The following is a 26,149-nucleotide window of genomic DNA, read 5'->3' as shown; positions in this document are numbered from 1 at the left end:
AAAGAAGCGTAGGCTTTGGAGGTGGTGTTGGAGACGGATACAATAGCAATATTTAAGAGGCATCTCGACAGATATCTGAATAGGCGAGGAAGAGAGGGATACAGATTGCGCAGAGGCAAAGGTTTTTAGTTTAGGAAGGGATCATCTGTGAACAAAGTCTTGGTACGCCAAAGGCATGTGCCTGTAACTCTGAAGATGAATGAGGGAGATCCAGTAGATGTAGCGCACCTGGACTTTCAGAAAGCTTTTGATAAAGTCCCACAAAGGAGGTTAGTGAGCAAAATTAGGCTGCATGGTATTGGGGGCAAAGTACTAACTTGGATTGAAAGTTGATTGGCTGATAGGAAACAAAGAGTAGTGATAAACGGCTCCATTTCTGAATGGCAGGCAGTGACCAGTGGAGTACCGCAGGGATCAGTACTGGGGGCGCAGCTTTTTACAATATATGTTAATGATATAGAATATGGTATTAGTAATAACATTGGAATATTTGCTGATGATACTAAGCTGGGTGGTAGGGTGAAATGTGATGAGAATGTTAGGAGATTACAGGGTGACCTGGACAAGTTAGGTGAGTGGTCAGATGCATGGTAGATGCAGTTTAATGTGGATAAATGTATGGTTATCCACTTTGGTGGCAAGAACAGGAAGGCAGATTACTACCTAAATGGAATCAATTTAGGTAAAGGGGCAGTACAGAGAGATCTGGGTGTTCTTGTACACCAGTCAATGAAGGTAAGCATGCAGGTACAGCAGATAGTGAAGAAGGCTAATAGCATGCTGGCCTTCATAATAAGAGGGATTGAGCAAAGAGGTTCTTCTGCAGCTGTACAGGGCCCTGGTGAGACCACACCTGGATTACTCTGTGCAGTTCTGGTCTCCAATTTTGAGGAAAGACATTCTGGCTATTGAGGGAGTGCAGCGTAGGTTCACGAGGTCAATTCCTGGAATGGCAGGATTACCTTACACTGAAAGACTGGAGCGACTGGGCTTGTATACCCTTAAGTTTAGAAGACTGAGAGGGGATCTGATTGAGACATATAAGATTGGACACTGGAGGCAGGAAACATGTTTCCGCTGATGGGTGAGTGCCAAACCAGAGGACACAGCTTAAAAATACGGGGTAGACCATTTAGGACAGAGATGAGGAGAAACTTCTTCACCCAGAGAGTGGTGGCTGTGAGGAATGCTCTGCCCCAGAGGGCAGTGGAGGTCCAGTCTCTGGATTCAATTAAGAAAGAGTTGGATAGAGCTCTCAAGGATTGTGGAATCAGGGGTTATGGAGATAAGCCATGATCATATTGAATGGTGGTGGAGGCTCGAAAGGCAGAATGGCCTACTCCTGCAACTATTGTCTATTGTCTGTGCCACATACTGTTCTTTGTTCTCTCTCCACAGATCCTGCCTGACCTGCTGATTGCATCCTGACATTTCTGCATTTATTCCAAGTACGTTGGTTTCATCTTGTGATTCTCCAATGCAATTTAACTACTGGCAGCTCAGGCCATGAAAACATGTGTCTGAAAATAAATGAATGTGACAAGGAATAATTATCTCACTAAAACTAAAAAAAACCCACAAAATGGGCAGTGGATCAGGCAGCATCTATAAAGGAAATAAAAATAGAGTTAACATGTTAGATCTATCAGAACTGGGAAAGTTTGAGATATAATCAGTTTTGAACAGGTACTACGTTAAAAGGGTCTATGATAGCATGGAAGATATTAAGAAATAGAAAATGTTGACTTCAAGGCCAAAGGAAATGGTGATGGGGAAAGCAAAGAAAGAAATGATGTTCCTGGAACCAACATACTGCAGTCTGAAGGGAAAAACATAAGAAAGGAAAAGGAAATAAATGTTGAGTTTACAGGCTGAAAATGATAAGCTTGGAATGCAGTTGAGAAAGATGAACTGTTCCAGAAGTTTAAGTTGAGCTTTACAGGAACTATACATCAGGCTGAGGTCAGAGACGTCAATGTGACAGCAGGGTGGAGAAGTCGAGTCACAGGTCACTGGAAGCTTCGGATCAGAATGGAGGCATTCTGCTGGGTGGTCAGCCAAATGACAATGCACCGTCTATTTAAGGAGACCACAAGTCCCAGAGTGGTCTTAAGTGACTCCACCTAACTTTACACTGCATATTTGGATTGGGTAACAAAATTCTACACATACCTCCACAAAACTAATATTGCTAGAGTCAGAAACTCTGCTGTAGTTCTTTCACTAGTTCAACAAGTCTACAAATTAAATTTACAAGGTCCCTCCCACCCTGCCACTACCACTTCAGTGTCAATATTCATTTTGCAATTAATTTCAGGCACAACATTCAAAATTAGGTAACTGTGGCACAGTGGCTTATCCAGGGCTAAATTCTGTCTCGAATTATTATTTTATCCTGACACCAATTATACAAGCACTTGGTCTGCTTGGCCACTTTTCATTGTTGCTTGTTGATAGCCACGTTCGGTACCCATGGGGATGGCCTCAACTGGGAACTTGGGTTCACGTCACACTACAGCTGACCCCACTACACTAAACACACACACACACACACACACACACACACACACACACACACACACACACACACACGTTTATGGGGTGAATTTGTATTTGCAGAATTACATTTTATTTTGCTCAAAAACTGCATAAATCCATGTAAAATTTTGTGAGTTCCACTTTACAAATAGAACCATTCTGAATCAGCATTGGGACACAGATCTTTAATGCACTGTCTAAACTGAGATAGCACCTATTGTTAGAAAAGCTGAAGCTATCTTGAGAATGTAACTTAAAAGGAGTTCTGGGATTTACATATTAAAGAACTGAAACCAGCAAATCCCATTCTAAAAAAGATATATCATTACAGCTCTATGCCACTGTATCCCTTTTGCTATAAATTGTATGTCTATGGTCGTGTTCCACACCATCTGATGAAGGGGCTGTGCCTCAAAAGCTAGTGCTTCCAAATAAACCTGTTGGGACTGTAACCTAGTGTTGTGTGATTTTTGACTTTGCCCACCCCAGTCCAACACTGGCACCTCCAAATCCAAGAGTAAAAAGTATTTTTTTAAAAATACTCAAATTATTGTCCCTTTCACTGAGTCCATACTCGCTGGGCTTCAGAACACAAGGCCACACTGCCTCCACGTGCAAGCTTCCAGCCAAGGACACATCTCCGAGGCTTATCTGGTCTCAGACTGCCTCCAGCTCCAGGCTCTGGCCCGGGATTCACCTCCAGACCTTGTCTCCTAGGTCGGCCTGGGCTCAGACTGCCTCCAGCTCCAGGCTCCGGCCTGGGGTTAGACTGCATGCCTTGTCTCCCAGACCAGCCTGGTCTCAGACTTGCCTCCATTCTTCAGTCCCTCCCAGCAAATTTAAGAAGTTTAAAATTGGGGATGTGGGTGGGGGAGGAAAGCTGCAGAAGAGAGGAGAGACAAAAAGGAATAAGAACTGGTGAAGGAGAGGAGCTCTGGCTGGAGCATGCTACTTTCCCACCATTTAATATGATGTACGTCTGTTTGTACTTTTCCTTCCAAAATAATTCACTGTTTTAGTGACGTTATAAATACAAGTACTTTCTACCAAGTCTGGATGAAAATCATGAGAAGAAACAGCATTCTAGTGTCCACCTTCCTTTCCTCCTAGCCTTTTCAGTATTGTGTCCCTTGACCAAATTAAAGATGTGCATTTCTAAAGCACCTTTCACACCAGCAGTCAATTCCAAAGCACTATGCAACCAATGAAGTACTTATAAGTGTAGTTACTATTGTGTTGTAGGAAATACAACAAGTAATTTGTACACACCGAGGTTCCATACATACCAATATCCTGCTTTAGCGTTATTTTGTGAACTATAAAGATCAACGAGTACGCACCAGGGAGACTTCCACATAGTCTTCTTTGTCCAATCCTTTGTCTTAAGATGGAGAAAGTGAGGGCTGCAGATGCTGGCAATCAGAGTCAAGAGTGGGGTGCTGGAAAAGCACAAATGGTCAGGCAGCATCCGAGGAGCAGGAGAATCGACATTTTGGGCATAAGCCCTTCATCAGGAATGAGGCTTGTGGGCCAGGGGGCTAAGAAGTAAATGGGGGAGGGGTGCTGGGGGGATGGAAAAGGTGATGGATAAGTCAGGAGTGCGGTGCCGAGTTGGAAGCTTGGGCCTGGGACAATGTGGGTGGGGAATCCATTTCTCATCTATCCACTCCACCCTCCTCTCCAACCTATCACCATAACCCCACCTTCATTTACCTAACGCACTCTCAGCTACCTTCCCCCCAGCCACACGTCCCTCCCATTTATCTCTCAGCCCCAATCCACACGCCTCATTCCTGATGAAGACCTTATGCCAGAAATGTCGATTCTCCTGTTCCTCGGATCCTGCCTGACCAGCTGTGTTGTTCCAGTGCCACACTCTCAACTTTGTCTAAGATTTTTTAAGTCCACATTAGGGGGCAGCTTAACAAATGTGACTGAGCAGTACAGCGTCCACACTGCACTGTGATGTTGATTTCAATTGCGAGGTCATGCCTTTACTCGTGAACCCGTGATATTTTTGGCCCTGATGTCAAAGTGTGTCACCCACTGAATGAAAAAGGTCCAGCAGCATCTTTTTTTAAATTATTTTGAGGGATGTGATCACCACTGGATTGGCCAGCAGTTATGGTCTATCTCACCTTCTTCTTGAGACAGCATGGATGGGTGCTCCTGCTGCAGTGTTGTTTTCCACTCCCCATGCCCCCCACCACCCCCCCCCCCTCCCCCACCCCCCTGGCAGTGTGAGGAAGAAAATTTCAGGTTTTGACCCTACAGTAATGAAGAAATACCAATACAGACCCAAGTCTGAATGCTATGTGATTTGTTGGGGAAATGCATGAGTGGAGATAATCCAATTCCCTTCTCCATCTAGGTAGTCGAAGTCATGACTTCACTTGATGGTGTTGCTATAATAATAGTGATTCATTTTAGTTTTAAAGCAAAGTGTTTTAAATATTGTCAGATTTAGCTGCAAGATCCACCTTGGTTTGTCTGTCTGATATATAAATGGTGTCCCAAAGAGCAGTGATCTAGAGAAATATGGGTGCTTCTTGGAGATGGTACATACCACTGCCACAGCTGTTGGACAGAGTGAATGTTAAGGTGGTGAATGGGGTGCCAATTAAGCAGGCTTCTATGTGCTGGATGGTGTCAAGTTTCTGGAGTGTATTGTTGGAATTGTTCTCATCCGGGTGAGTGAAGACTATTCCAACACAGCCCTGCTCTGTGCCTTGTAGATAGTGGACAGAATTTGATAAGTCATGAGGGGAGTTCCTCACTGAAGAGATCCGAGCTTCTGACCAAACTGCCAACATGACAACTGCTCTTACAAAGCTCTTGGGTAATCTCAAGTCGAGTCAGTATTGAAACTATCTCTCTTAACACCACAAGTCTCGAATTGGCTAAAGTAATCATTTGTTGTCTTAAGTCTGGATAAATATGATATACATCCGAGCAGAAATGACAGTGGTGATCAACATCTTGGAGATGATCATTACGTTTGATGAGGAAAGAACTTTCATGAGTCTCAAAAGTCTCACTATCCAACTATACAACCATTATAATAATAGTGATTCATTTTAGTTTTAAAGCAAAGTGTTTTAAATATAGTCAGATTTAGCTGCAAGACCTTGGTTTGTCTGTCTGATATATAAATGGTGTCCTAAAGAGCAGTGATCTAGGAAAGTATGGGTGTGGAAATGAGCCCCAAGCTCATTGATACTGACTACTCCACCCTGAGACTTAGACATCAAATGTCCCTCTAAGCGAAGAAGGAGTCTAAGATTGACTGCATTCAAGAACAAATCAATGGTTATGGAAGATTTTAAGAACATGAAAGGTCACCAATGTATTTTGTTTTAAAAGTAAAAGTGCAGGCCTACCAGGAAAGCTCCAGCCAGAGACAGTTGTGAACATGCTGAAAGAGTTTTTAAAACATCTTTTATGATATCAAAACATGTTACGGACAATGAAGCAGCTAAGTACAGTCATTGCGCTGTTGAAACCCTTGCATCTAACTGTATACAGCAAACTCCCATCCATAGCAATGCACTGATGAACATATCACAAAATCATTGCAGGGCAGAAGGAGGCCATTCATCCTATCATGTCTATGCTGACCTTCACATAGTTCGTCATACTGGTTGTAGGATGAATATTGGCCAGGCCACCAGGGCGAACTCTACTACCCCTCTTCAGTGTAGTGCCATAGGATCTTTCTATCCACCTGAGAGGATAGACAGGACATTAGTTTAATGAAAGACAGCACCGCAGCAACCCTTCAGTGCCATATTAGATTTTATATTCAGTTCCTTCGAGTGGGATAAAAATTCACAAACTTTTGATTCTGAGGTAAGGATTGTCCTCTGAACCACAGCTGTGGCTCCTTAACTTAGCAGGTAATTCCTACCATCTTTTTCACTTAGGGGATTAGCTGGAAGTAGGAAGAACAAACAATGAGTGAAAACGTGAAGTGGAAATGAGTAAATCAACAGTGAATATATCAGAGTGACATTCTGTGCTAACCCCTCAGGCCAAATAGCACAGCAGTAACCAGGTGCATTGTTCTCCTGGTAAAACTGCCTATCAGTTCAGCTGACAACCCCACTGCCTTGCCCCCAGTCCTGCCCATGTTATTTTCCTAACTTAAGTGATTGCCTTACTCTTGTTGCAGTATGTTGAAGGGAGTGGAAAGTCGCCTGAAATACCATAAAGCAGAATTGGCAACATCCAAAAGGTTAACCACAACTTAAATAAATCCAATCCATGTCAGTAGCTTGGAAACTACTTAAACTGTTGACAATCACGCACTCAGCTGTTAACTGGACATTCAGGTGGAAGCCAGAAGATGGTTCATTACCCAGGAAGTAAATTATCCAATTATGTCAGACTCATCCCTAGTCCCTAGAAAAGAATCAAACCCAAATGCAAACCGAAAGTAAAGGGATTTTAGGTTCAGGCAGTTTTTGATCTGAATTTTTTTTTATCTAAATTAGATTTATATTCTGCTGCCTTATTCAACTTTTCAAGTGCCTTATCTCCTGCAGCTGAATCTAGTACAGGAAAACAAGCAGAAGGCATCAGTTCTCTCATTTGATTAAGTAATGGTCAACCTGTTTCTTAACTCCATCTTTGGAACAGACTCTCTGTTGACTCAGGACTTGGTCCCAATCCCTATAAACCAGAGGAGCTGAATGACACAATTTAGCCCATCAGGTCTGCTCTGCCATTCAATCATGGCTGACATGTTTCTCCACCCCATTGTCCTGCCTTCTCCTCATAACATTTGATCCCTTTACTAATCAAGAACCTAACAATCTCTGTCTTAAGTGCACTCAGTGACTTGGCCTCCACAGTCTTCTGCGGCAGTGAGTTCCATAGATTCACCACCACTGCCTGAAGAACTTCTTCCTCATCTCAGTTCATGGTCATCCCTCCACTCTGAGGCTGTGCCCTCAGGTTCCAGTGTCTCCTACTAAAGGAAACACCATCTCCACATCCACTCTATCCAAACCTCTCAGTACAGGTCGCTCTGCTATAACGCGTGTTTGGTTAACACAAATTCACTACGACGTCATTGGGGACACTGTCTTTAAAGCGCAAGTCTTTAAAGTATGTACTAATTTAAACATGATTCCGGCCCCGATTAGTTTAAATGGTCTTGCTGCTACACAATTTTCTTATAACACGGGAGTCCATGAGAACGGAACTGCCTCATTATGACAGAATATTCTATAATCTGTATGTGTACCCCTCATTCTTCTAAATTCCATTAAGCACAAGCCCAGAGTCCTCAAATGCCCTTCATATGGCGAGTTATACATCCCTGGGATCATTCTTGTATACCTCCTCTGGACTCTGCCCCCAATATCAGCACATCCTTCCTTAGATGCAGGGACCACAATTGTTCACAATATTCCAAATGCAGTCTGATCATAGTCTTATAGTCTTATACAGCCTAAGCAGTCCATTTCTGCTCTAGTATTTTTGCCCTCTTAAAATGAAGGTTAAAAATCTGCCTTCCTAACTGCCAAATGAACTTATGTGTTAAACCTAAGGGAACTGTGAACTAGGACTCCCAAGTCCTTTTGTGCTTCAGATTACCAAAGCCTTTCCCAGTTTAGAAAATTGTCTTTTGAGTCTAATCCTCCTACCTTACACTTTCCCACACAGTCTTCCACCTGCAACTTCAGAGTCCAATCACTTCGGTGAACATTGGTTTTTGAAAGCACAGATATTCTCTCCCTTGGCTTTTTATTTAATATTTACCTCACCCTCTTGGTTGTCAACACCAATCTAAGACTTGCACTTCCACAATGCCTCATTATCACTTCTTTCAGAACAATCTCAATCCATGCTTGACATGGAGGTTCCAGAGATAATGGTGAAAAGGACAATCCAGCTGATACCAGTTTCAAGCCTATTTGCATTGTAGGACTGAGCATTCAAGAGAACAATTATTCAAGATTTTTTACTGAAAAAGTGAGATTTCCACAAATGTAAAATCTAGGAAATATGATTTAAAATGGAGATAAAAGAAGGATCCACAGTAAAGTTAGATTTTAACCAAAATCTAACGTGAGTATTCCAGAGAAAAATATCCATAGTGTTTTGCATTCATCAGGAAAATTCATTAGAACTGTCAATCTAAAATGAAACAACAATCATACTGTTTAAGCAGAGACCACTGATCAGTTAACAAGTGAACTCTAACCGTCAGAATCAAAAAGTGTGGTATTGGAAAAGCACAGCCAGTCAGGCAGCATCCGAGGAGAGGAAAGTCGATGTTTCGACTTAATCAGGAATGTGTGTTGATGTTTCAAGCATAAGCTCTTCATCAGGAATACCACATTTTTGACTCTGATCTCCAGCATCTGCAGTCCTCACTTTCTTTTCATCATCAGAAGCCTGGTTAAGGAGAATGTACCAATTAATGATGAATGATAATTAACTGCCAGACTTTGTTTACATTTCAAACCAAGGAGATTGGTCATGCCGTTATTCTGAGAAACGAACTAGTGAATGGCTGTCACTTGTTCTGTTCAGTTGAAAATCAAATTAGAATTAATTATCCATCCAGCGGAAGTTAATATTGTGGAGAAATGTAGGATAGAACTCAAGAGGCATTGAAAAGTAATCAAAGTCCTTGAAGAATATTAGGAAGGAGCTCAAACAGGAAGTTAGGATGGCTACAAGGGGTTATGAAACGTGCCTGGCCAGCAGGATTACAGAGAATCCGAAGGCGTTTTATATACAGAGAGTCATACAGACCCTTTGGTCCAACTCATCCATGCTGACCTGATTTCCTAAATTAATGTAATCACATTTTCCAGCACTTGGCCCACATCCCTCTAAATCCTTCCTATTCAAATACCCATTCAGATGCCTTTCAAATGTTGTAATTGTACTCAGCCTCCACCAGTTCCTCTGGCAGCTCATTCCATACAGTCACACCTTCTGTGTGAAAATGTTGCCCCTTAGGTCTCTTTTAAATCTTTCCCCTCACACCCTAAATCTCTGCCCTCTTGTTCTGCACTCCCCAACCCCAGGGAAAAGTCCTTGTCTATTTACCCTATCCATGCCCCCTCATGATTTTGTAAACCTCGATAAGGTCACCCCTCAGCCTCTGACACTCCTGGGAAAACAGCTCCAGCATGTTCAGCCTCTCCCTATAGCTCAAATCCTCCAACCATGGCAACATCCTTGTAAATCTTTTCTGAACATTTTCAAGTTTCACAACATCCTTCCTATAGCAGGGAGACCAGAATTGCACGCAATGTTCCAAAAGTGGCCTAACCAATGTCCTGTACAGCTGCAACATGACCTCCCAACTCCTGTACTCAATACTCTGACCAGTAACTGAGAAGACGGATATTCAGCCTATTATGTTCATACCAGCTCTCTACAATAGCAATTCATCTAATGTCATTTTCCGATCTTTTCACTATTCTCTCTTGGTGAACATTGTCATTGCCTGGCCCTTGATGGCATGAGTGTTACTTATCACTTATCAGCCCAATTATGGATGGTGTCTAGGTCTGACTGCATCTGGGCCAGGACTGGGCTAATTTCTGAGGAGTCACGAATTTTGCTGAATGTTGTGCAATCATCAATGAATCTCCCAACATCAGACCTTAAAGTGGTCACCGAAGAAGCAACTGAAGATAGTTGAACCTCTACCAAAGCTGCTGTCAACCTTCCTTCCTCCAAGGTAAACAATCTCAACCTTCTGATGTACTGGAGTTGGTGGAACTCCTAAAGATTTGATCCTGAAGACAAGTACTGCCATACAAAATGCAAAACACACTTGCTATTAGCCACTACCCTAATTTCTAAACCCAACTCAGGAACTAAGAATGAAAGCTGGAAATTTCACCGGGATGGGTTCGTCTGCAGATCTTTACATTGAGATAAAGTGAGGACTGCAGATGTTGGAGATCAGAGTCAAAAACTGTGGCGCTGGGAATGCACAGTCGGTCAGGCAGCATCCGAGGAGCAGGAGAGTCAATGTTTCGGGCATAAGCTCTTCATCGGGAATTAGGTTAGTGGTCCAACGGAACTGAGAGATAAATAGAAGAGGGGTGGGGCTGGGGTATGGTAGCTAGGAATACAATAGGTAGATGAAGGTGGGGGGGGTGATGGTGATAGGATGGAGAGGAGGGTTGAGCGGATAGGTGGGAAGGAAGATAGACAGGTAGGACAATACAAGAGGATGGTGCTGAATTGGAAGGTTGAATCTGGGATAAGGTGGGGGGAAGGGGAGATGAGGAAACTGGTGAAATCAACATTGATTCCATGTGGTTGGAGGGTCCCAAGGTGGAAGATGAGGTATTCTTCCTCCAGTCATCGGGTAGCTTGGATATGGTAATGGAGGAGGACCAGGACTCGCAGGTCTTTGGCAGAGAGGGAGGGAGAGTTGAAGTGATCAGCATTGGCAGACAGGGCTCACTGGCAGAGGTCCCATTCTCTGCCCTCATTTTGAACACATTCAGTTTTCGCTGGTAGCTAGAAAGGAAGGGGGCATGACTCACACTGGTGAGTCTGAATACAGCAGGGCCACTTGAAAGTCACTAGGAGAAAGTGAGGACTGTAGATGCTGGAGATCAGAGTTGAAGAGTGTGGTAGTGGAAAAGCACGGCAGGTCAGGCAGCATCCAAGGAGCATAAGCTCTTCATCAGGAAAGGGAGCTTATGCTTGAAACATCGACTCTCCTCTCCTCCGATGCTGCCTGACCGGCTGTGCTTTTCCAGCACCACACTCTTTGATATTTGAAATTCATAACAAGTTCAAACAGCTCTTACAATTGATGATATTGGTGGGATACTGACAGCTTATGTGGATGCTGAGTTCCTACATGGGTTTGTAGACAGACAGTGTATAAAATGCCACCCAATAGTTCTTTGTGTTAATGCACCAGGAATGTAGCTAGTGTCTCAAGACAAGAGAACTAAGGAGAGTACCACAAGTGATAGTGTTCGTCCATTTGCAACAGAAGAGTTAAATTCAGTGGAACTTCTACTTTAAAACCATTAAACTGCAGAAGTGTTTTTGCAGAGAAAATACTTCATGAATTTTACAGCATCAAAGGAAGTCAGTTGTTTTGAATATCGACTGCTGATGAGAGCAGTTGAAAACCGATCCTGCTATCCTGCTCCACCTTCCTCTACTTTGGAAAGTGCTGCCCTTAAAATATACCACAGGCTCCTCCTCAACAAAACATGCCACGCTCCAACAACCTTCCTTGGAAAGTAATTTTCCCTTCACCTTTTCCCCTCATCCTTGATCACAAACTTAAATTGATGACTTGTCATCATTGATTCCCCAAGCGGTGTACATAGTTTCTTCCACTGGAATTGAGACTTATACAGAATCCAGATGAAAAACGGAGACAGAGAGAGTCAAACAGACAAAGAAAGAGAGAGAGATACTTCGAAAGAGAGTTATAATAATTCTTCCAGCGGATTTTGACACATTAAGATGTCATGGATAGGGGTGGCACGGTGGCTCTGTGGTTAGCACTGCAGCCACACAGTGCCAGGGACACGGGTTCAATTCCCACCTCGGGTGACTGTCTGTGTGGAGTTTTCTCCCACAATCCAAAGATGTGCAGGACAGGTAAATTGGCTATGCTAAATTGCCCATAGTGTTAGGTGCATCAGTCAGGGGTAAATATAAGGTAGGGGAATGAGTCTGGGTGGGTTACTCTTCAGAGGAGCGGTGTGGACTTGTTGGGCCTGTTTCCATACTGTAGGGAATCTAATCTAATCAAATTGTCACATTCTGTTTGCTCTACCACTGTAGATTTTATTTCCCTCAAGTTTTCCATCGCAGTTCATTTTGGAATTCAACGTTTGGGCAAATCATCCACTATGACTTCCATTTTCCCTGTAAACTGAAACTGGACAAATGTCTGAATGAACTTTGTGGAAGTGAGAGCCAAAGTCAACACCAAGACAGAGGTTAGAGATCGAGGTGGTGGAGCCAAAACTTTTCTCAAAGAGGTTGAATTTAAAGAAAGTGGAAAGAGATGGTCCCCAGATGGTGATGGTAGGGAGAGGTCAAGGTGTAAACTTTCATCTCTGGAGTCACAAGCTCTGAGATCAGAGTACACCTTGCTGAGACATGATTTGACACTTAAATTAGGATTTAATTTAGAACCTCCTAAAACATTCACAAATAGAAGGCACATTATCAAAATTGGAGGGAAAAGGTGATGAGTCAAAAAGTGTGGTGTTGGAAAAGCACCGCAGATCAGGCAGCATCCAAGGAACAGGAGAGTCAGCATTTCAGGCATAACCCCTTCATCAGGAATGTTGAGATGAGCAGAGCTAGCCAAGAGCTCAGTCAAAAAAATTCATTTGGAGGAAGAGTGGAAAGTGGAACAGTTCAGGGCTGAGATTCGAGGGAGTGGCACTGATGCAATTTGAAGCTGAAAATTGGGAAGAAGGGAGTGGGGGAAAGCAAAAGAATCTGAGGTCAGATGTGGAATGCCTGGATACAAATCGGGAGAGTGACAGTTATACTGCAGAGCAAACTTTTGTATGTTGTAGAATTTAAAATCTGAGGCACATTGATGTAAACAGTGGAGAGAAAAAGAGACAGGGACAGAACTCTAGGACACCAGGAACCACTTGGTGCTGAAGGAGTTCTCAAAATATAAACTCAAACGTTTTTCCATTTGTCACAAAGTTGCTGGCTAGATCAGAATTTATTCTCCATTCTTAATTGCCAGAGAGTACTTTAGAGTCAATCATGTTTGCTTAGGTCTGGCATCACATGGAGACCAGACAAGGTGAGTATGGCAGATAGCCTTCCTAAAAGGACATGAGTGATCCAGATGTGTTTTTACAGTTCTTGTCTGTGGCTACAAGGTCAACTTTCACTTGAATTCAAATTTCACCATCTGCCACGGTGAGACTTGAACTCTTATCCCCAGAACATTGGCCTGCAGCTGTGGATAATTAGCACAGTGACGATATCACTATACCACCACCACCATGCATTAACCTAACTCCAAATTACTCACAATTCCTAGCCCTGAGTCTCCAAATCCCATCACACGCTGAAATGGCTGATAAATGAGATTTGCACAAATTTCCATTTTTAGAACTGGGTTTGATCACATCCAACGCCACAGCTTCAATCTGTTTTCAATTGCATTTATGAATCTTGATGAGTCCCAGGATGAAAGCTTTGTGCAGTTTATTTAGTTTCAAGGCTCATGCTTAACCACGAACCCATTTCGGGAGCCAAGCCACAACATGGTGATGTGGAAAATGACACACAGCATCATCCAGGTCCTGAAGTGTCGAGCTTCCCAGTGAACTGCAATGAAATTACCCTCAGTCAGGCCAAGAATGAACAGTTAAAAGGTACAACATCTCAAAAATAAAGAGGTGTGGTTGATAACTGATGGTGTCTGCTGTCATTCAGACTGCTTTGGGTGCCAAATGAGCTTTGGATTTCTTCATTTAGCATAAACTCTATCAGACTTCTTTACGAAAAAGATGAATCAAGGAAAACTGGCAAAGAAATGGGAAAAAGCAATGGGGCAGCGAGTGGTGTAATGTCTGGGTATTCAGGGACATGCCTCACTTCATTCAAGAGTTCAGTATGCAGAGTTATTAGCTCTTGTTTCTTTCTCCACAGATGCTGCCAGATTTTGCTTTTACTTCATTCAAAGATACAAGAAACACTGCAGCTCAGGTCACAGTTTCAGCTACTGTTCATCAATAGGACCTCTCATTTTTAACTTCCCAAACCAGAAGTGCAGCTCTCTCCCCAGTCCTCTGCCTCTCTCTAACTATGTGCATTTAAAGCACAGAACTAGGCCTTTCAGCCTCTTGGTCTGTGTCTGTGTTTGTGCAGCACTCAAAAATCTATCCATGATACCTCATTAAACTGGCTCAGCATTTCCTTCTATTCCACAAAGTAAGGTGGGGCTTGGAGCTGTGAGGAGAATGTAACAACACTGCAAAGGGATTTGGAGAGGCTAAGTGAGCGGGCAAAAATGTGTCAGTTGGAATACAATGTGGAGACGTCTGAGCTTGTCCACTTCGGCAGGAGAAACAGACAATGTTTTTAATGGTGAGGGGCTGAGAAATATTGATCTTCAAAGGGTCTTAGAGTCAAAGAGTCAGAGAGATAAAGAGCACGGAAACAGACATTTTTGTCTAACTTATCCATGCTGACCGGATATCAAAAATAAATCTAGTCCCATTTGCCAGCACTTGGCCCATATCCCTCCAATCCCTTCCTATGTATCTACTTATTATCTACTTACAATGCTGTAATTGTATCAGTTTCCATCACTTCCTCTGACAGCTCATTCCATGCATGCACCACCCTCTACACGAAAAAGTTGCCCCTTAGGTCCCTTTTAACTCTTTCCCATCTTACCTTAAACCTATGCCCTCTAGTTTTGGACTCCCAAATGCTTGAGAAAAGAGCTTGTCTATTCATCCCATTCGTGCCCCTCATGATTTTATAATCATCTGTAAGGTCTTGTCTTCATGTATCACCAAAAGTTGATACTCAGGTACCACAGATAGTTGAGAAGGCAAATGGCTAGTTGGCCTTTATTGTAAGAGGATTTTTGTTGTGGAGTAAAGATATCTTACTCCAATTACATAGAACTATGGTGAGAACACACCTGGAGTATGTTGTGCAGTTTGGTCTCCTCACTTATGGAAAGATATAATTCCTTTCAGGGAGTGCATAGAACTTTCACCAAATTCCTGGGATAGAATGATTGTCCTAAGCTTGAACAGACTGGGCCTTCATTCCCTGAAGTTTTGAAGAATCAGAGGTGATCTCATTCAAACACACTAAATTCTTCCAGGGTTTTGACAAGGTGATTGCAGGAAGGAGGCGTTCCCTCTCCTGTGGAGTAATGGACAGGAGCATAGTCTCAGAATGAAAGGCAGACCATTTAGATCTGAGATGAGGAGGAAATTCTTCTCTCTGAGTTTCCACAGCCCCCTGTCACAGAGACCTTTCTAGACATTAAAAACAGGATCCAGGGATAGTGCAAGAAAATGATATTGAAGTAACACAACCATGTTCTCATTTATTGATAGAGTTGATCGAATGGCCTCATTCTCATGAACTGATCCAGATTCCCCAGCTTTGTAACAAAAATAAATCTCTTTGTTTATGCCCCAGTAAATCATTTCTTGCAAGGGTGGCATGGTCGCTTAGCCAGGGACCCAGACTCAATCCCAGCCTTGGACGATTGTCTGTGTGGAGTTTGCACATTCTCCCAGTGTCTGTGTGGGTTTCCTCTGGTTTCCTCCCACAGTCCAACAATGTGCAGCTTAGGGTGAATTGGCCACGCTAAATTACCAATAGTATTCAGGGATGTGTAGGTTAGGTGCATTAGTCAGGGTAAATGTAAGGGAATGGGTCTGGGTGGGTTACTCTTTGGAGGGTCAGTGTGGACTTATTGGGCCAAAGGGCCTGTTTCCACGCTGTAGGGATTCTAATTTTAATACCAACTTCAGCATGCCCAAGAGAGGAATTTTCTGAAGGGTTGACAACCCTCAGGGGAGAATATATTTCTAGTGACAAGACCATAAGTGTAACAAATGTGAATGGTTAGTTACATACTCTCTAATTCTTCCTGCTGTTGCATTAACCTTCAAGGTCCATGTCTGGCAGAGATTTTTGGAAGCGGAGGTCAATGTGCATACCTTCTGAGCAAACACGTGGCTGTGCACATCAGAGGGAACATTCATTGTTAGGTATGTACAGCTGGAGGATGTTCATTGCACAGTTACTTTAGCAAGTATAAAAAGATACCCATCAAGATGCCCAGCGAGAAGGAGTACATAGTAGGAGAAAGTGAGGACTGCAGATGCGATATTCAGAGTCGAGAGTGTGCTGTTGGAAAAGCAGAGCAGATCAGGCAGCATCCAAGGAGCAGGAGAATCAATGCTTCAGGCATAAGCCCTTCATCAGAAATGAGCCATTCCTACCTCATTCTGATGAAGGATTTATGCCTGGAATGTTGATTTTCCTGCTCCTCAGATGCTGCCTGACCTGCTGTGTTTACCCAGCACCACATTCTCGAAGGGAGTACATAGTAGTCATAGAATCATAGATTTACAACACAGAGAAAGGGCCTTTGGCCATTGTGTCAATGTTGTTCAAAAAGAACCATCTATCTATTTGAACCCCATTTTCCAGCACTTGACTAGAAATGTTGTTTGCCTGAACATTACAAATGCAATCTTCTTCTGCCTCTATCGCCCATACAGGCAGTGAGTCCCAGATTCCTACCACCTTCTGGATGAAAAAGATTTTCCTATATCTCCTCCAAACGTTCTGCCTTATCTTACCCACCGCAGGGGAAAATTTTTCTTGTCTACCAAATCACTTTTCTTTTCCGACAGAGGGTGGTAAGTGCCAGAGGAGGAGGGTGGAGGCAGATATAATAGCAACATTTAAGAGGCATTTTGACACAAATATGAATAGGCAGGGAACAGAGGTTAATAGACCATCTAGGCAAAAGGTTTTTTGTTTCAAAAGGCAAAGTCTTGGTGGGTCTTTTCCTATGCTGTACTGTTTGTTTTGTTCTGCCCATCTCTCAGAGTCTCACAACATGGAAACAGATCTTTCGATCCAACCAACCCGCTAGTCCTACTTGTCAACACTTGGCCCATATCCCTCTACACCCTTCCTATTCACATACCCATCCAGATGCGTTTTTAATGTAATTGTACCAATCTCGATTACTTCTTCTGGTAGCTCATTCCATACGTGCACCACCATCTGCATGAAAACGTTACTCATTAGGTCCTTTTTAAATCTTTCCCCTCTCACCTTAAACCTATGCCATCCTGTTTTGGACTCCCCCCACCCTGGAAAAAAGACCTTGGCTATTTACGCTATCCAAGCCCCTCATGATTTTATAAATTTCTATAAGATCACCCCTCAGCCTCTGACACTGCAGGGAAAACAGCCTTAGCCTATTCAGCCTCTCTCCATAACTCAAAACCTCCAGTCTCAGCAACATCCTACTAAATCTTTTCTGCACCCTTTCAGGTTTAACAACATCCTTCCTATAGAAGGATGACCAGAATGATACACAATATTCTAAAAGTGGCCTCTCCAATGTCCTGTACAGCTGCAACAGGACATGCCAATTCTTTTTGGTGTCCTGTCCTAAATTTGGCTCAATGACAATCCTTTGATTACATATTTCGTACTTGGGACATTGACTACACTAAAGGTGCTATATAAATGCAGGTTTTGGTTGGCACTGCCAAAAAAGTATAACTTCTGCAACAAAGCTGCTGGCTGACACATGTTGGGACAGAGAGTCCTCAAGCAGCGATCGATATTCACAGAGTTCCTTACATTGAGATGAATGGAAATTACTGGCACATGAAAATAAGTGAATGAATAAAATATGAAACAAATAGGTTGGAGAAGAAGCCATCACTGTTTACTCTTCTATCTTTTGCAGTAGAATCAGATCAGGAGTTAATTCTGATGATCAACATCACTCTCTCAATCAGATTGGAGGAAAAAACAAAATGAGATAGATTTCACAACAAGGAACAGATTCATAACAAGACTGCAGCCCACACCACCAGTGTTTCATCCAGAGGCTCACTGATGGTGTTACCTAGTATGGTGATAAAACGAACCTTCCAGCTCAGTGAGCAAACTGACATCCAGGAGGAACAGTGTAGCTACAGAGGTCTCTTGTACTCAAACGTCATTACTTTAAGATCAATTTTCATTCATTCACTGCATCATCACAGAATAAAATCTCTACAGTATCTCTTCAACCCAACAAGTCCACACTGACCCTCCAAAGAGTAACCCACACAGACCCATTCCCTCTACTTACTCCTGACTCGTGCCCCTAACCTACACATCCCTGAACACTAGGGGCAATTTAGCACAGCCAATTCACCTAACCTGCACATCTTTGGATTGGTGGAGGAAACCAGAGCACCTGGAAAAAACTCAAGCAGACACACAGACAGTTGCCTGAGGCTGGAATCAAACCCGGGCCCCGGGCGCTGTGAGGCAGCAGGGCTAATCACTGAACCACTGTGCTATACCAAGTCTGAGGTTTGTGGGCTCAACCCCAATCCAGGTTTTGAGCATATGATTAAGGCTAACATTTCCCGGGAATGCCATACTACCAGAGATGCTGACATTCAGAGGATATGCTAAACCATGTCTTCAGCACATTCCGAGATTCAATTACGCAACTGTGAAACTTCAACTTGTACGCAAGACAGTATCTATCCCTCAATCAGCATTGATTGAAGTGGATTAACTGATCATTTTTTCATCACTGTTCATCATTGTGTACAAATTAGCTGCTGTGTCCCCTATATTAAAACAATCTGTAGGCAGTCAGTTCATGTGACACTTTATTAATTCCTACATTGGAAATAGAACCAGTCTGCCTCAGGCTGACTTGGAGGCATCACAGTGCCTCCATGGGTAGCACTGTTGCCTCAGGGCACCAGGAACCAGGGTTTGACTCCAGTCTCGGCCAACTGTCTGTGTAAAGTTTGCACATTTGCCCAGTGTCTGTGCTGGTTTCCTCTGAGTGCTCTGGTTTCCTCCCACAGTCCAAAGGTGTGCAAGTTAGGGTGGATTGGCCATGGGAAATTGCCCATACTGTTCAAGGATGTACAGGTTAGGTGCATTAGTCAGGAGTAAATGTAGAGTAATAGGATAGGGGAATGGGTCTGGGTGGGTTACTCTTTGGAGGGTCAGTGTGGACTTGTTGGGCTGAAGAACCCAGTTCGACAGTGTAGGGATTCTATGATTCAAGGTTAGGATACAGACAGACTCTTATCTCACACATTTAATGCATTGTCTAAAGTGAGATGTCACCTGTTTTTTTATAAAACTTAAGTTATCTCAGGACTGTGACTTGAAAGAAGATTTGGGCTTTACATATTAATGAATCGAAACCTGCATCCCCATTCTAATTGATTAAAGACTTAACATCCAGGTTTGTTTAATGCATCGCATCAGTTGCATGACACTTTGATTTTTTTATGATAAATTTGTGTCCTACAATTCTGCCCAACTAGCTACCTGATGAAGGAGCAGTGCTCCAAAAGCTATAGCTTCCAAGTAAACCTGTTGGATTATAGCCTGGTGTTGTGTGATTTTTAACTTTGTCCACCCCAGTCCAACACCAGCTCCTGCACATCATATATTGAAACAATCACTGCACTTTAAAAATAATTGAAAGTGTTGGGATATAAAAGTCTGAAAGATGATATTTAAATGCACTAACTTAACAGATATTGTTCACTAATACAGAATAAAAGAATGTTCCTCCAGTTACATTAATGATCACATCACAAACAAGCTTAAAGTCCACTCTGGTCAATGTTGAGTTGTTTGTTCTGAACTAGAGACTCTAGAAGTAGTGACTACCTCAGACAGAGAAATGCTGAATCAAGAAATGAACAGTAGGGTGATGCTTATCCGAATCAGCAGGACAAAGAACTAATGGAGAAGGATAGGATCTGACAGAATCCATGATGCCCCAACAGTTGATGAGCCAAACTACACTGCATGGGATTGTGTACAAATGATGGACACTTGAGCAAGAGACTAGGAAGCAGCTGACCAAAAAGAAGTGACCACCTTCCGAATCAAAGGAAAGAAAAAGGAATAGCATTGACAGGAAATATGATTAGACACACCACTGAGGGGCAAAGACTTGACCAGCCAAGCTTTCATACACAATAGAACATGTCAGTCCTTCTGACCTCTGTTAGTGCAGAGGTTATGATGTTAAGTGCCAGAAAACATATACCTTCCCGACCTGCCTGATGCTGAAGTTCTGCCACAACCCATCTAGGTCACAGCAAAAGTACCTTTTATAATTATCAGCTGCATTTCCAACATTATAACAGTGACAACACCTCAAAAACTACTTCACTGACTGTGAGTGTTTTGAGATATTCAGAAGGAAAGGCAAACATACCGAAAAGAAAACCTGCATTTTACCTCCGAACCCAACATACTGGCCACGATCAAGGTCAAACGAGGTTGTGGTTTGTGGCTGAAATCTCCTCTCCCTTCCACTGTGCATTCTGCCCCTCTCCAAAAAATCCGATTGCAGCCACAACCATCCCAGAACTTGCTGCAGTGCCCCCGCCACTTCAGAAAATCACAGCACTCTCCCCCAATTCCAACAACACACAGCAGCCTCTCCCTCTCACTCCCGATACGCACGGCAGTGCCCGCAACCATTCCCAAAGCATGCAGTGCCCCGAACCATTCCTGAAACCACTGCAGAGCCCAGAACCATTCCCAAAACCACTGCAGTGCCTTGAACCATTCTTGAAAACCATCGCAGTGTCCGGCACCATTCCTGAAACCCACCGCAGTGCCCAGAACCATTCCCGAAACCACCCCAGTGCCCGTTACCATTCCTGAAACCCACCGCAGTGCCCAGAACCATTCTCAAAACCACCGCAGTGCCCGGAACCATTCCCGAAACCACCCCAGTGCCCAGCACCATTCCCGAAACCCACCACAGTACCCGGAACCATTCCCAAAACCACCGCAGTGAACGGAACCATTCCCGAAACCACACCAGTGCCCAGCACCATTCCTGAAACCACCCCAGTGCCCGGCACCATTCCCGAAACCCACCACAGTGCCCAGAACCATTCCTGAAACCCATCGCAGTGGCCGGCATTATTCCCGAAACCCACCGCAGTGCCCAGCACTATTCCCGAAACCCATCGCAGTGCCCAGCACCTTTTCTGAAACCCACCGCAGTGCCTGGAACCATTCCCAAAACCTACCATAGTGCCCGGCACCATTTGCGAAACCCATCGCAGTGCCTGGAACAATTCCCAAAAACCACCGCAGTGCCCGACACCATTCCCAAAAACCACCGCAGTGCCCTGCACCATTCCCAAAAACCACCGCAGTGCCTTGAACGATTCCCGAAACCCATCGCAGTGCCCAGCACCATTCCTGAAACCACTGCAGTGCCCAGAGCCATTCCCGAACCCACTGAAGTGCCCGGAACCATTCCCGAAACCACTGCAGCGCCTCAAACCATTCCTGAAAACCAGCGCAGTGTCCAGAACCATTCCTGAAACCCACTGCAGTGCTCGGAACCATTCCTGAAACCACCGCAGTGCTCAGAACCATTCCCAGAAATCACCACAGTGGCCGGCACTATTTCTGAAACCCACTGCAGTGTCCGGCACTATTCCCGAAACCCTTCGCAGTGCCCAGCACCTTTCCCGAAACCCACTGCAGTGCCTGGAACCATTCCCAAAAACCACCGCAGTACCCAGCACCATTCCCAAAAACCACCACAGTGCCTTGAAACATCCCCGAAACCCATCACAGTGCCCAGCACCACTCCTGAAACCCACCGCAGTGCCCGGCACCATTCCTGAAGCCCACTGCAGTGCCTCAAACCATTTCTGAAACCCACCACAGTGCCCAGAACCATTCCCTAAACCCATCGCAGCACCCAGAACCATTCCCAAAAACCACCTCAGTGACTGGAACCATTCCCAAAATCCACTGCAGTGCCCAGAACCACTCCTGAAACTCACTGCACTCCCTGGACCCATTCCTGAAACTCACTGCAGTACCTGCAACCATTCCCGAAACCCACTCCAGTGCCCCTACACTCCGGATAGTCACTGTGCTCTCCCTCCATTCCAGTACCACACTGCAGTCTCTCCCTCTCACATCTGCTGCAGTGCTCCTTCCATTTTAGGCATTCACTGCCATCTCTATTCCCGCCCAAAATCCATTGCAGTCCATCTACTACTCCTGAAACACACTGCACTCAATCTCAAAACAACCTACATTGCTTGCACATTCCCAACTCCACAACCCCACTGCAGAGCCCCCTCCGCTCCCCAAACCCCACTGCAGTGCCTCCTCCACTCCCTGAACCCCACTGCAGTGCCCCCCTCCATCCCCGAACCCTACTGTAGTGCCCCCTCCACTCCCTGAAGCCCACTGCAGTGCCCCCTCCACTCCCTGAACCTTGCTGCAGTCTCCTCCCCACCAAAAACTGTCCAGAATATTGTTGAATTAAGTCTGCTTGAAGATATTTTCTGATTGACCTACTCTGTGATGTTATTGCACATCTCTGGAGCAGGTCAGGTTCTATTATAAGGGGCTGTCCCCCAGGCCCTCCCATTGCATTTTGTTTGGTTGTTTTGAGTCCTAATAATTTCTCAAGTACATATCTTCAAAGTTCATCATGGGAAGACATTGCAGTTTGCACCCTTAAGATTTAAGAGTCTGATATTAATGGAACCACGGGCTAAGTGGGAAATTTTGGATGATAGGATCCAATTTTCAAAGGAGAATTGAATACCTACCTGCAAGGAAAGCATTTCCCTAGGTATTGGGAAAAGGCAGGGAGATTTGTTTGGATGAGTAGCTCTTGTATGGACTGACAGAATGGACTAAGTGCCTGCTGCTGTGATTCAATAGATATGAGGTCTCTGAAGTAGGAGAGCTGAAACTGCTAGGCAATGAAATTCCAACTGACAGTGAACAGCCTGTGACAACAGTGGAGTGGATAGGTATATACAAACATAGGAATTAGGATTAGAAGCAGTCCACTCAGTGTCTTGAGCCTGCTCAGTCCTCTGATAAGATTTTGAACACTGACTGTTGAATAGCAAAATCATACATACTGAAATCTGAACAGAAGTACTGAACTGCTGCAAAGAATCCATGTCCATATTCCAGCGACCCTGACCTCACCTAGTAAAACCCCCCAAGAGGAAGCTTTAAGAAGATGCATTCAAAAGTATTAAGTACTTGTGAGTACTTCAGGAGAACACTTCTGGGATGCTTTGCAACCAGAAAATACAGATTTAAGATAATCAGCAGAGGAACCAGAGTGTCAATACCTGTAACAACTCATTCTTCACATCGCCCACTATGATGTGTACAAAGTTAAAAATCACACAGCACCAGGTTATAGTCTAACCTGCTTATTTGGAAGCACTAGCTTTCGGAGCACTGCTCCTTCAACAGCATTGCCTGAGGGCAATGGAAACAGATTCCATTGTGTCTTTCTCAAGGAAAAGTGGATTAAAAGGACAAATTCACAGAACCATAGTGGGAGGGGGACGATTAACTGAATAGCACTTCCAAAGAGCTTACATAGGCATCATCATCTGGGCAGCCTCTTTCCAAGTTGTTTGTATGTATAAGATAACAGTTCATAGAAGATAGCATTCCTCCAACTCTCAGCAGGGAAATAAAGTCTCTAAACAACAATCTAGCATTCCTACACTCCATCAACCCTGACCTTTCACATACCACAGCCAACATTCCCATGCACCATACAGCTCAAGGAGCAGAAGATTCTGAGCAGCGACCGACCTAACCCTCTGTGAAACTGACAAGTCCGCTGCTTTCTGACTGATCTGGGTCTGTGACTTCAACTAACTCCATGCCTTCTATCCTAGGAGAGCATCTACCTTGAAATCCCACACTGCCCAGTTCTCCTTCAATTGCAAAACACAGCAGCTTTTGGAGAACAGAGGTGATTGGGGGGGGGGGGGGTGCGTTCTGAAACAAAGTCCTGGGGGCAAAGTGTAATTCAACTGTTCCCCAGCTCCCCCAGAAAGAGTACTAAATCCCCATCTCTGAATTCCCTCCCTCCACCTCTCAAGTTCACCTGTTTGCCCATCCTGTCCTAATCTGTGTAGGACAAGTCTCCAGTTGATCTTGTGTCTGTTCTTGAAAATCAAAACATCTCTCTCACACACCCACATTCAAACATATCCCCAAGCAGTAGGAGTTGATATCAGTCAATAAAGCAGGAGCTGCCTTTCTCCTGGGGCCTCTGAGAACCGATAGATCTCTCTCCCTCCCCCCTCCCCCTCATGTCCCTGGAGACTGTCTTTAATCAGATCGCTGGGAGTGGGCAGAGTTATCGAGCGGGATTTGTGCTCGCATTCCCACGCTGAATAAACAACAGAAACCAAATGGAAATACTGAAACATTTCTCAAGGATGAAGAGCTTTGCATACTCCAAGTGGAAACCCTGAGCTCTGATGTCATCGACCATTTTGAACTCTTTATAACAAACGTGAGTGAAAAGCCCAGAAAGTGTATGAGTCTCTCAGTTAAAAATCACACCACACCAGGTAACAGTCCAGCAGTCTGAACACTGCAGAGTTCAGTGTTCAGTAGAAAGAGACGGCCGTTTGTGTTCACATGTTCAGACTGTTGCACTACCTGGTGTAGTGTGATTTTTCACTTTGTACATCCCAGTCCAACACCGACACCTCCAAATCATGAATCTCTCACCTTCTGGAAGTCCGGGTCCCGGGCTCTGGCACCAGCTCTCAATCCATAAACAAAACGATAAAAGCCACAATCTTCTCATATTTTCTTTAAAAAAGTGTTCAGCTCCTTTGACGAAGTAAACTTCCCGCTGGCTCAGTGAACCCAACACATCGCCTCTGCAGAGAGAGAGAAAACAGCTCCCACAAACTTCCCAAACGGCTTCTTGAACTTTTGCGGTCGACTCCCGGACTCAGCTTAGACGATAGTTCTGTTTGAAATAAATCTCCGGCAAACAGATAGAAAGACGGAGGGCTGGGTGCTTTTTAACTTATAAAACGTTTCAAAGTAGCAGCTCCAGCTGATGAATGGAGCCAATCACAGAAACCAAAGGGGCTTTACAAAAGACGTTGCATTTAAGACACTCTGAAATATTGCAGTTCAGTTTTTTTTTGCTTTGGTATGGTAAGTTGGAGTGTCCTGCTTTATAATTTGTGATCCTCTGCTCACGCCTGAGTCACTGCTGTACCTCTGCAAGTCTTCAAACTACTTCTAGCTCCTAATCTCTATCCAATTGCTTTTATCGTCGGTTCAGCCTCCCAGCCCCCTCTCTAGCTCTCTCTTTCTCCCTCCCTCCCTCTGACGAGAGAAGTCTAGCACCAGCGTCCAGTCACCGCTCCCAAACTCATCGCCTGACACACTTAAGTCACAGTGGTTGATCTGATTTGCAAAAAAAAAGTCTGAACAATGTGGTCACAATTTCGTGCTGGGAAAGCAAGAGGCTGGAAGAACATCAAGAACTGGAGGAGACAATGTTCGGGGTCTTAATCCATCTTCACAATGCTACTGTCAACTCTGAAACCCCCACAACCATCCACCCAAAAGTGCCCCACACCTGACATCCAGATCGGAGCTGGAAGTTTAAAATACTCCCTCAGCATTGTCACTGAGGGAGTGCTGTAGTGTACTCTTTTAGTTAGTTTCTTAAAGGGATGCACTCAAAAAGCATTGGAGACAGGCAGGCTAGTATGGGAAACTGGAGGACAGGGGCCAGCCTAGCCAAGATCTTAATGGAGTAGCAGGACGGAGGGGTCAAATGGCCTAAACGCCCTAAATACTGTGGCCTCGCTCAATAGTTCTTTCTCTAGCAGTATTTGTTAAACAGATGAGCTGCTCACTGTCACATTCCTGTTAGTGGGATCTTGCTCTGCACAATGAATTTGGCGAATGGACCTTCCTACCAAAAGCAATGTGAAAGGCATGGTCTCCCAGATTTCCGGTTGCTAATTTCCTACAACCAGATCCTAAAGGGCCCAGATCGGGATCA

The 26,149-nt window shown here is 44.2% G+C and overlaps 1 protein-coding gene across 1 annotated transcript in view; it reads right to left on the bottom strand.

Moving 5' to 3' along the window:
• LOC132836669 (tyrosine-protein kinase receptor UFO) overlaps positions 1-25,392 on the bottom strand; it is a 215,348-nt gene extending 189,956 nt beyond the window's left edge. The window contains exon 1 of the mRNA XM_060856058.1: positions 24,847-25,392. Within this exon, the coding sequence (XP_060712041.1) occupies positions 24,847-24,925 (79 nt within the window). The 5' untranslated portion in view covers positions 24,926-25,392. The remainder of the gene's footprint in view (positions 1-24,846) is intronic.
• Between the last annotated feature and the right edge of the window lie 757 nt (positions 25,393-26,149).

This window comes from Hemiscyllium ocellatum, chromosome 47 (assembly GCF_020745735.1).
Source record: "Hemiscyllium ocellatum isolate sHemOce1 chromosome 47, sHemOce1.pat.X.cur, whole genome shotgun sequence".
Taxonomy (NCBI): domain Eukaryota; kingdom Metazoa; phylum Chordata; class Chondrichthyes; order Orectolobiformes; family Hemiscylliidae; genus Hemiscyllium; species Hemiscyllium ocellatum.
Note: the sequence above shows the minus strand (reverse complement) of the source record. Positions and strands in the feature narration are given on the sequence as shown.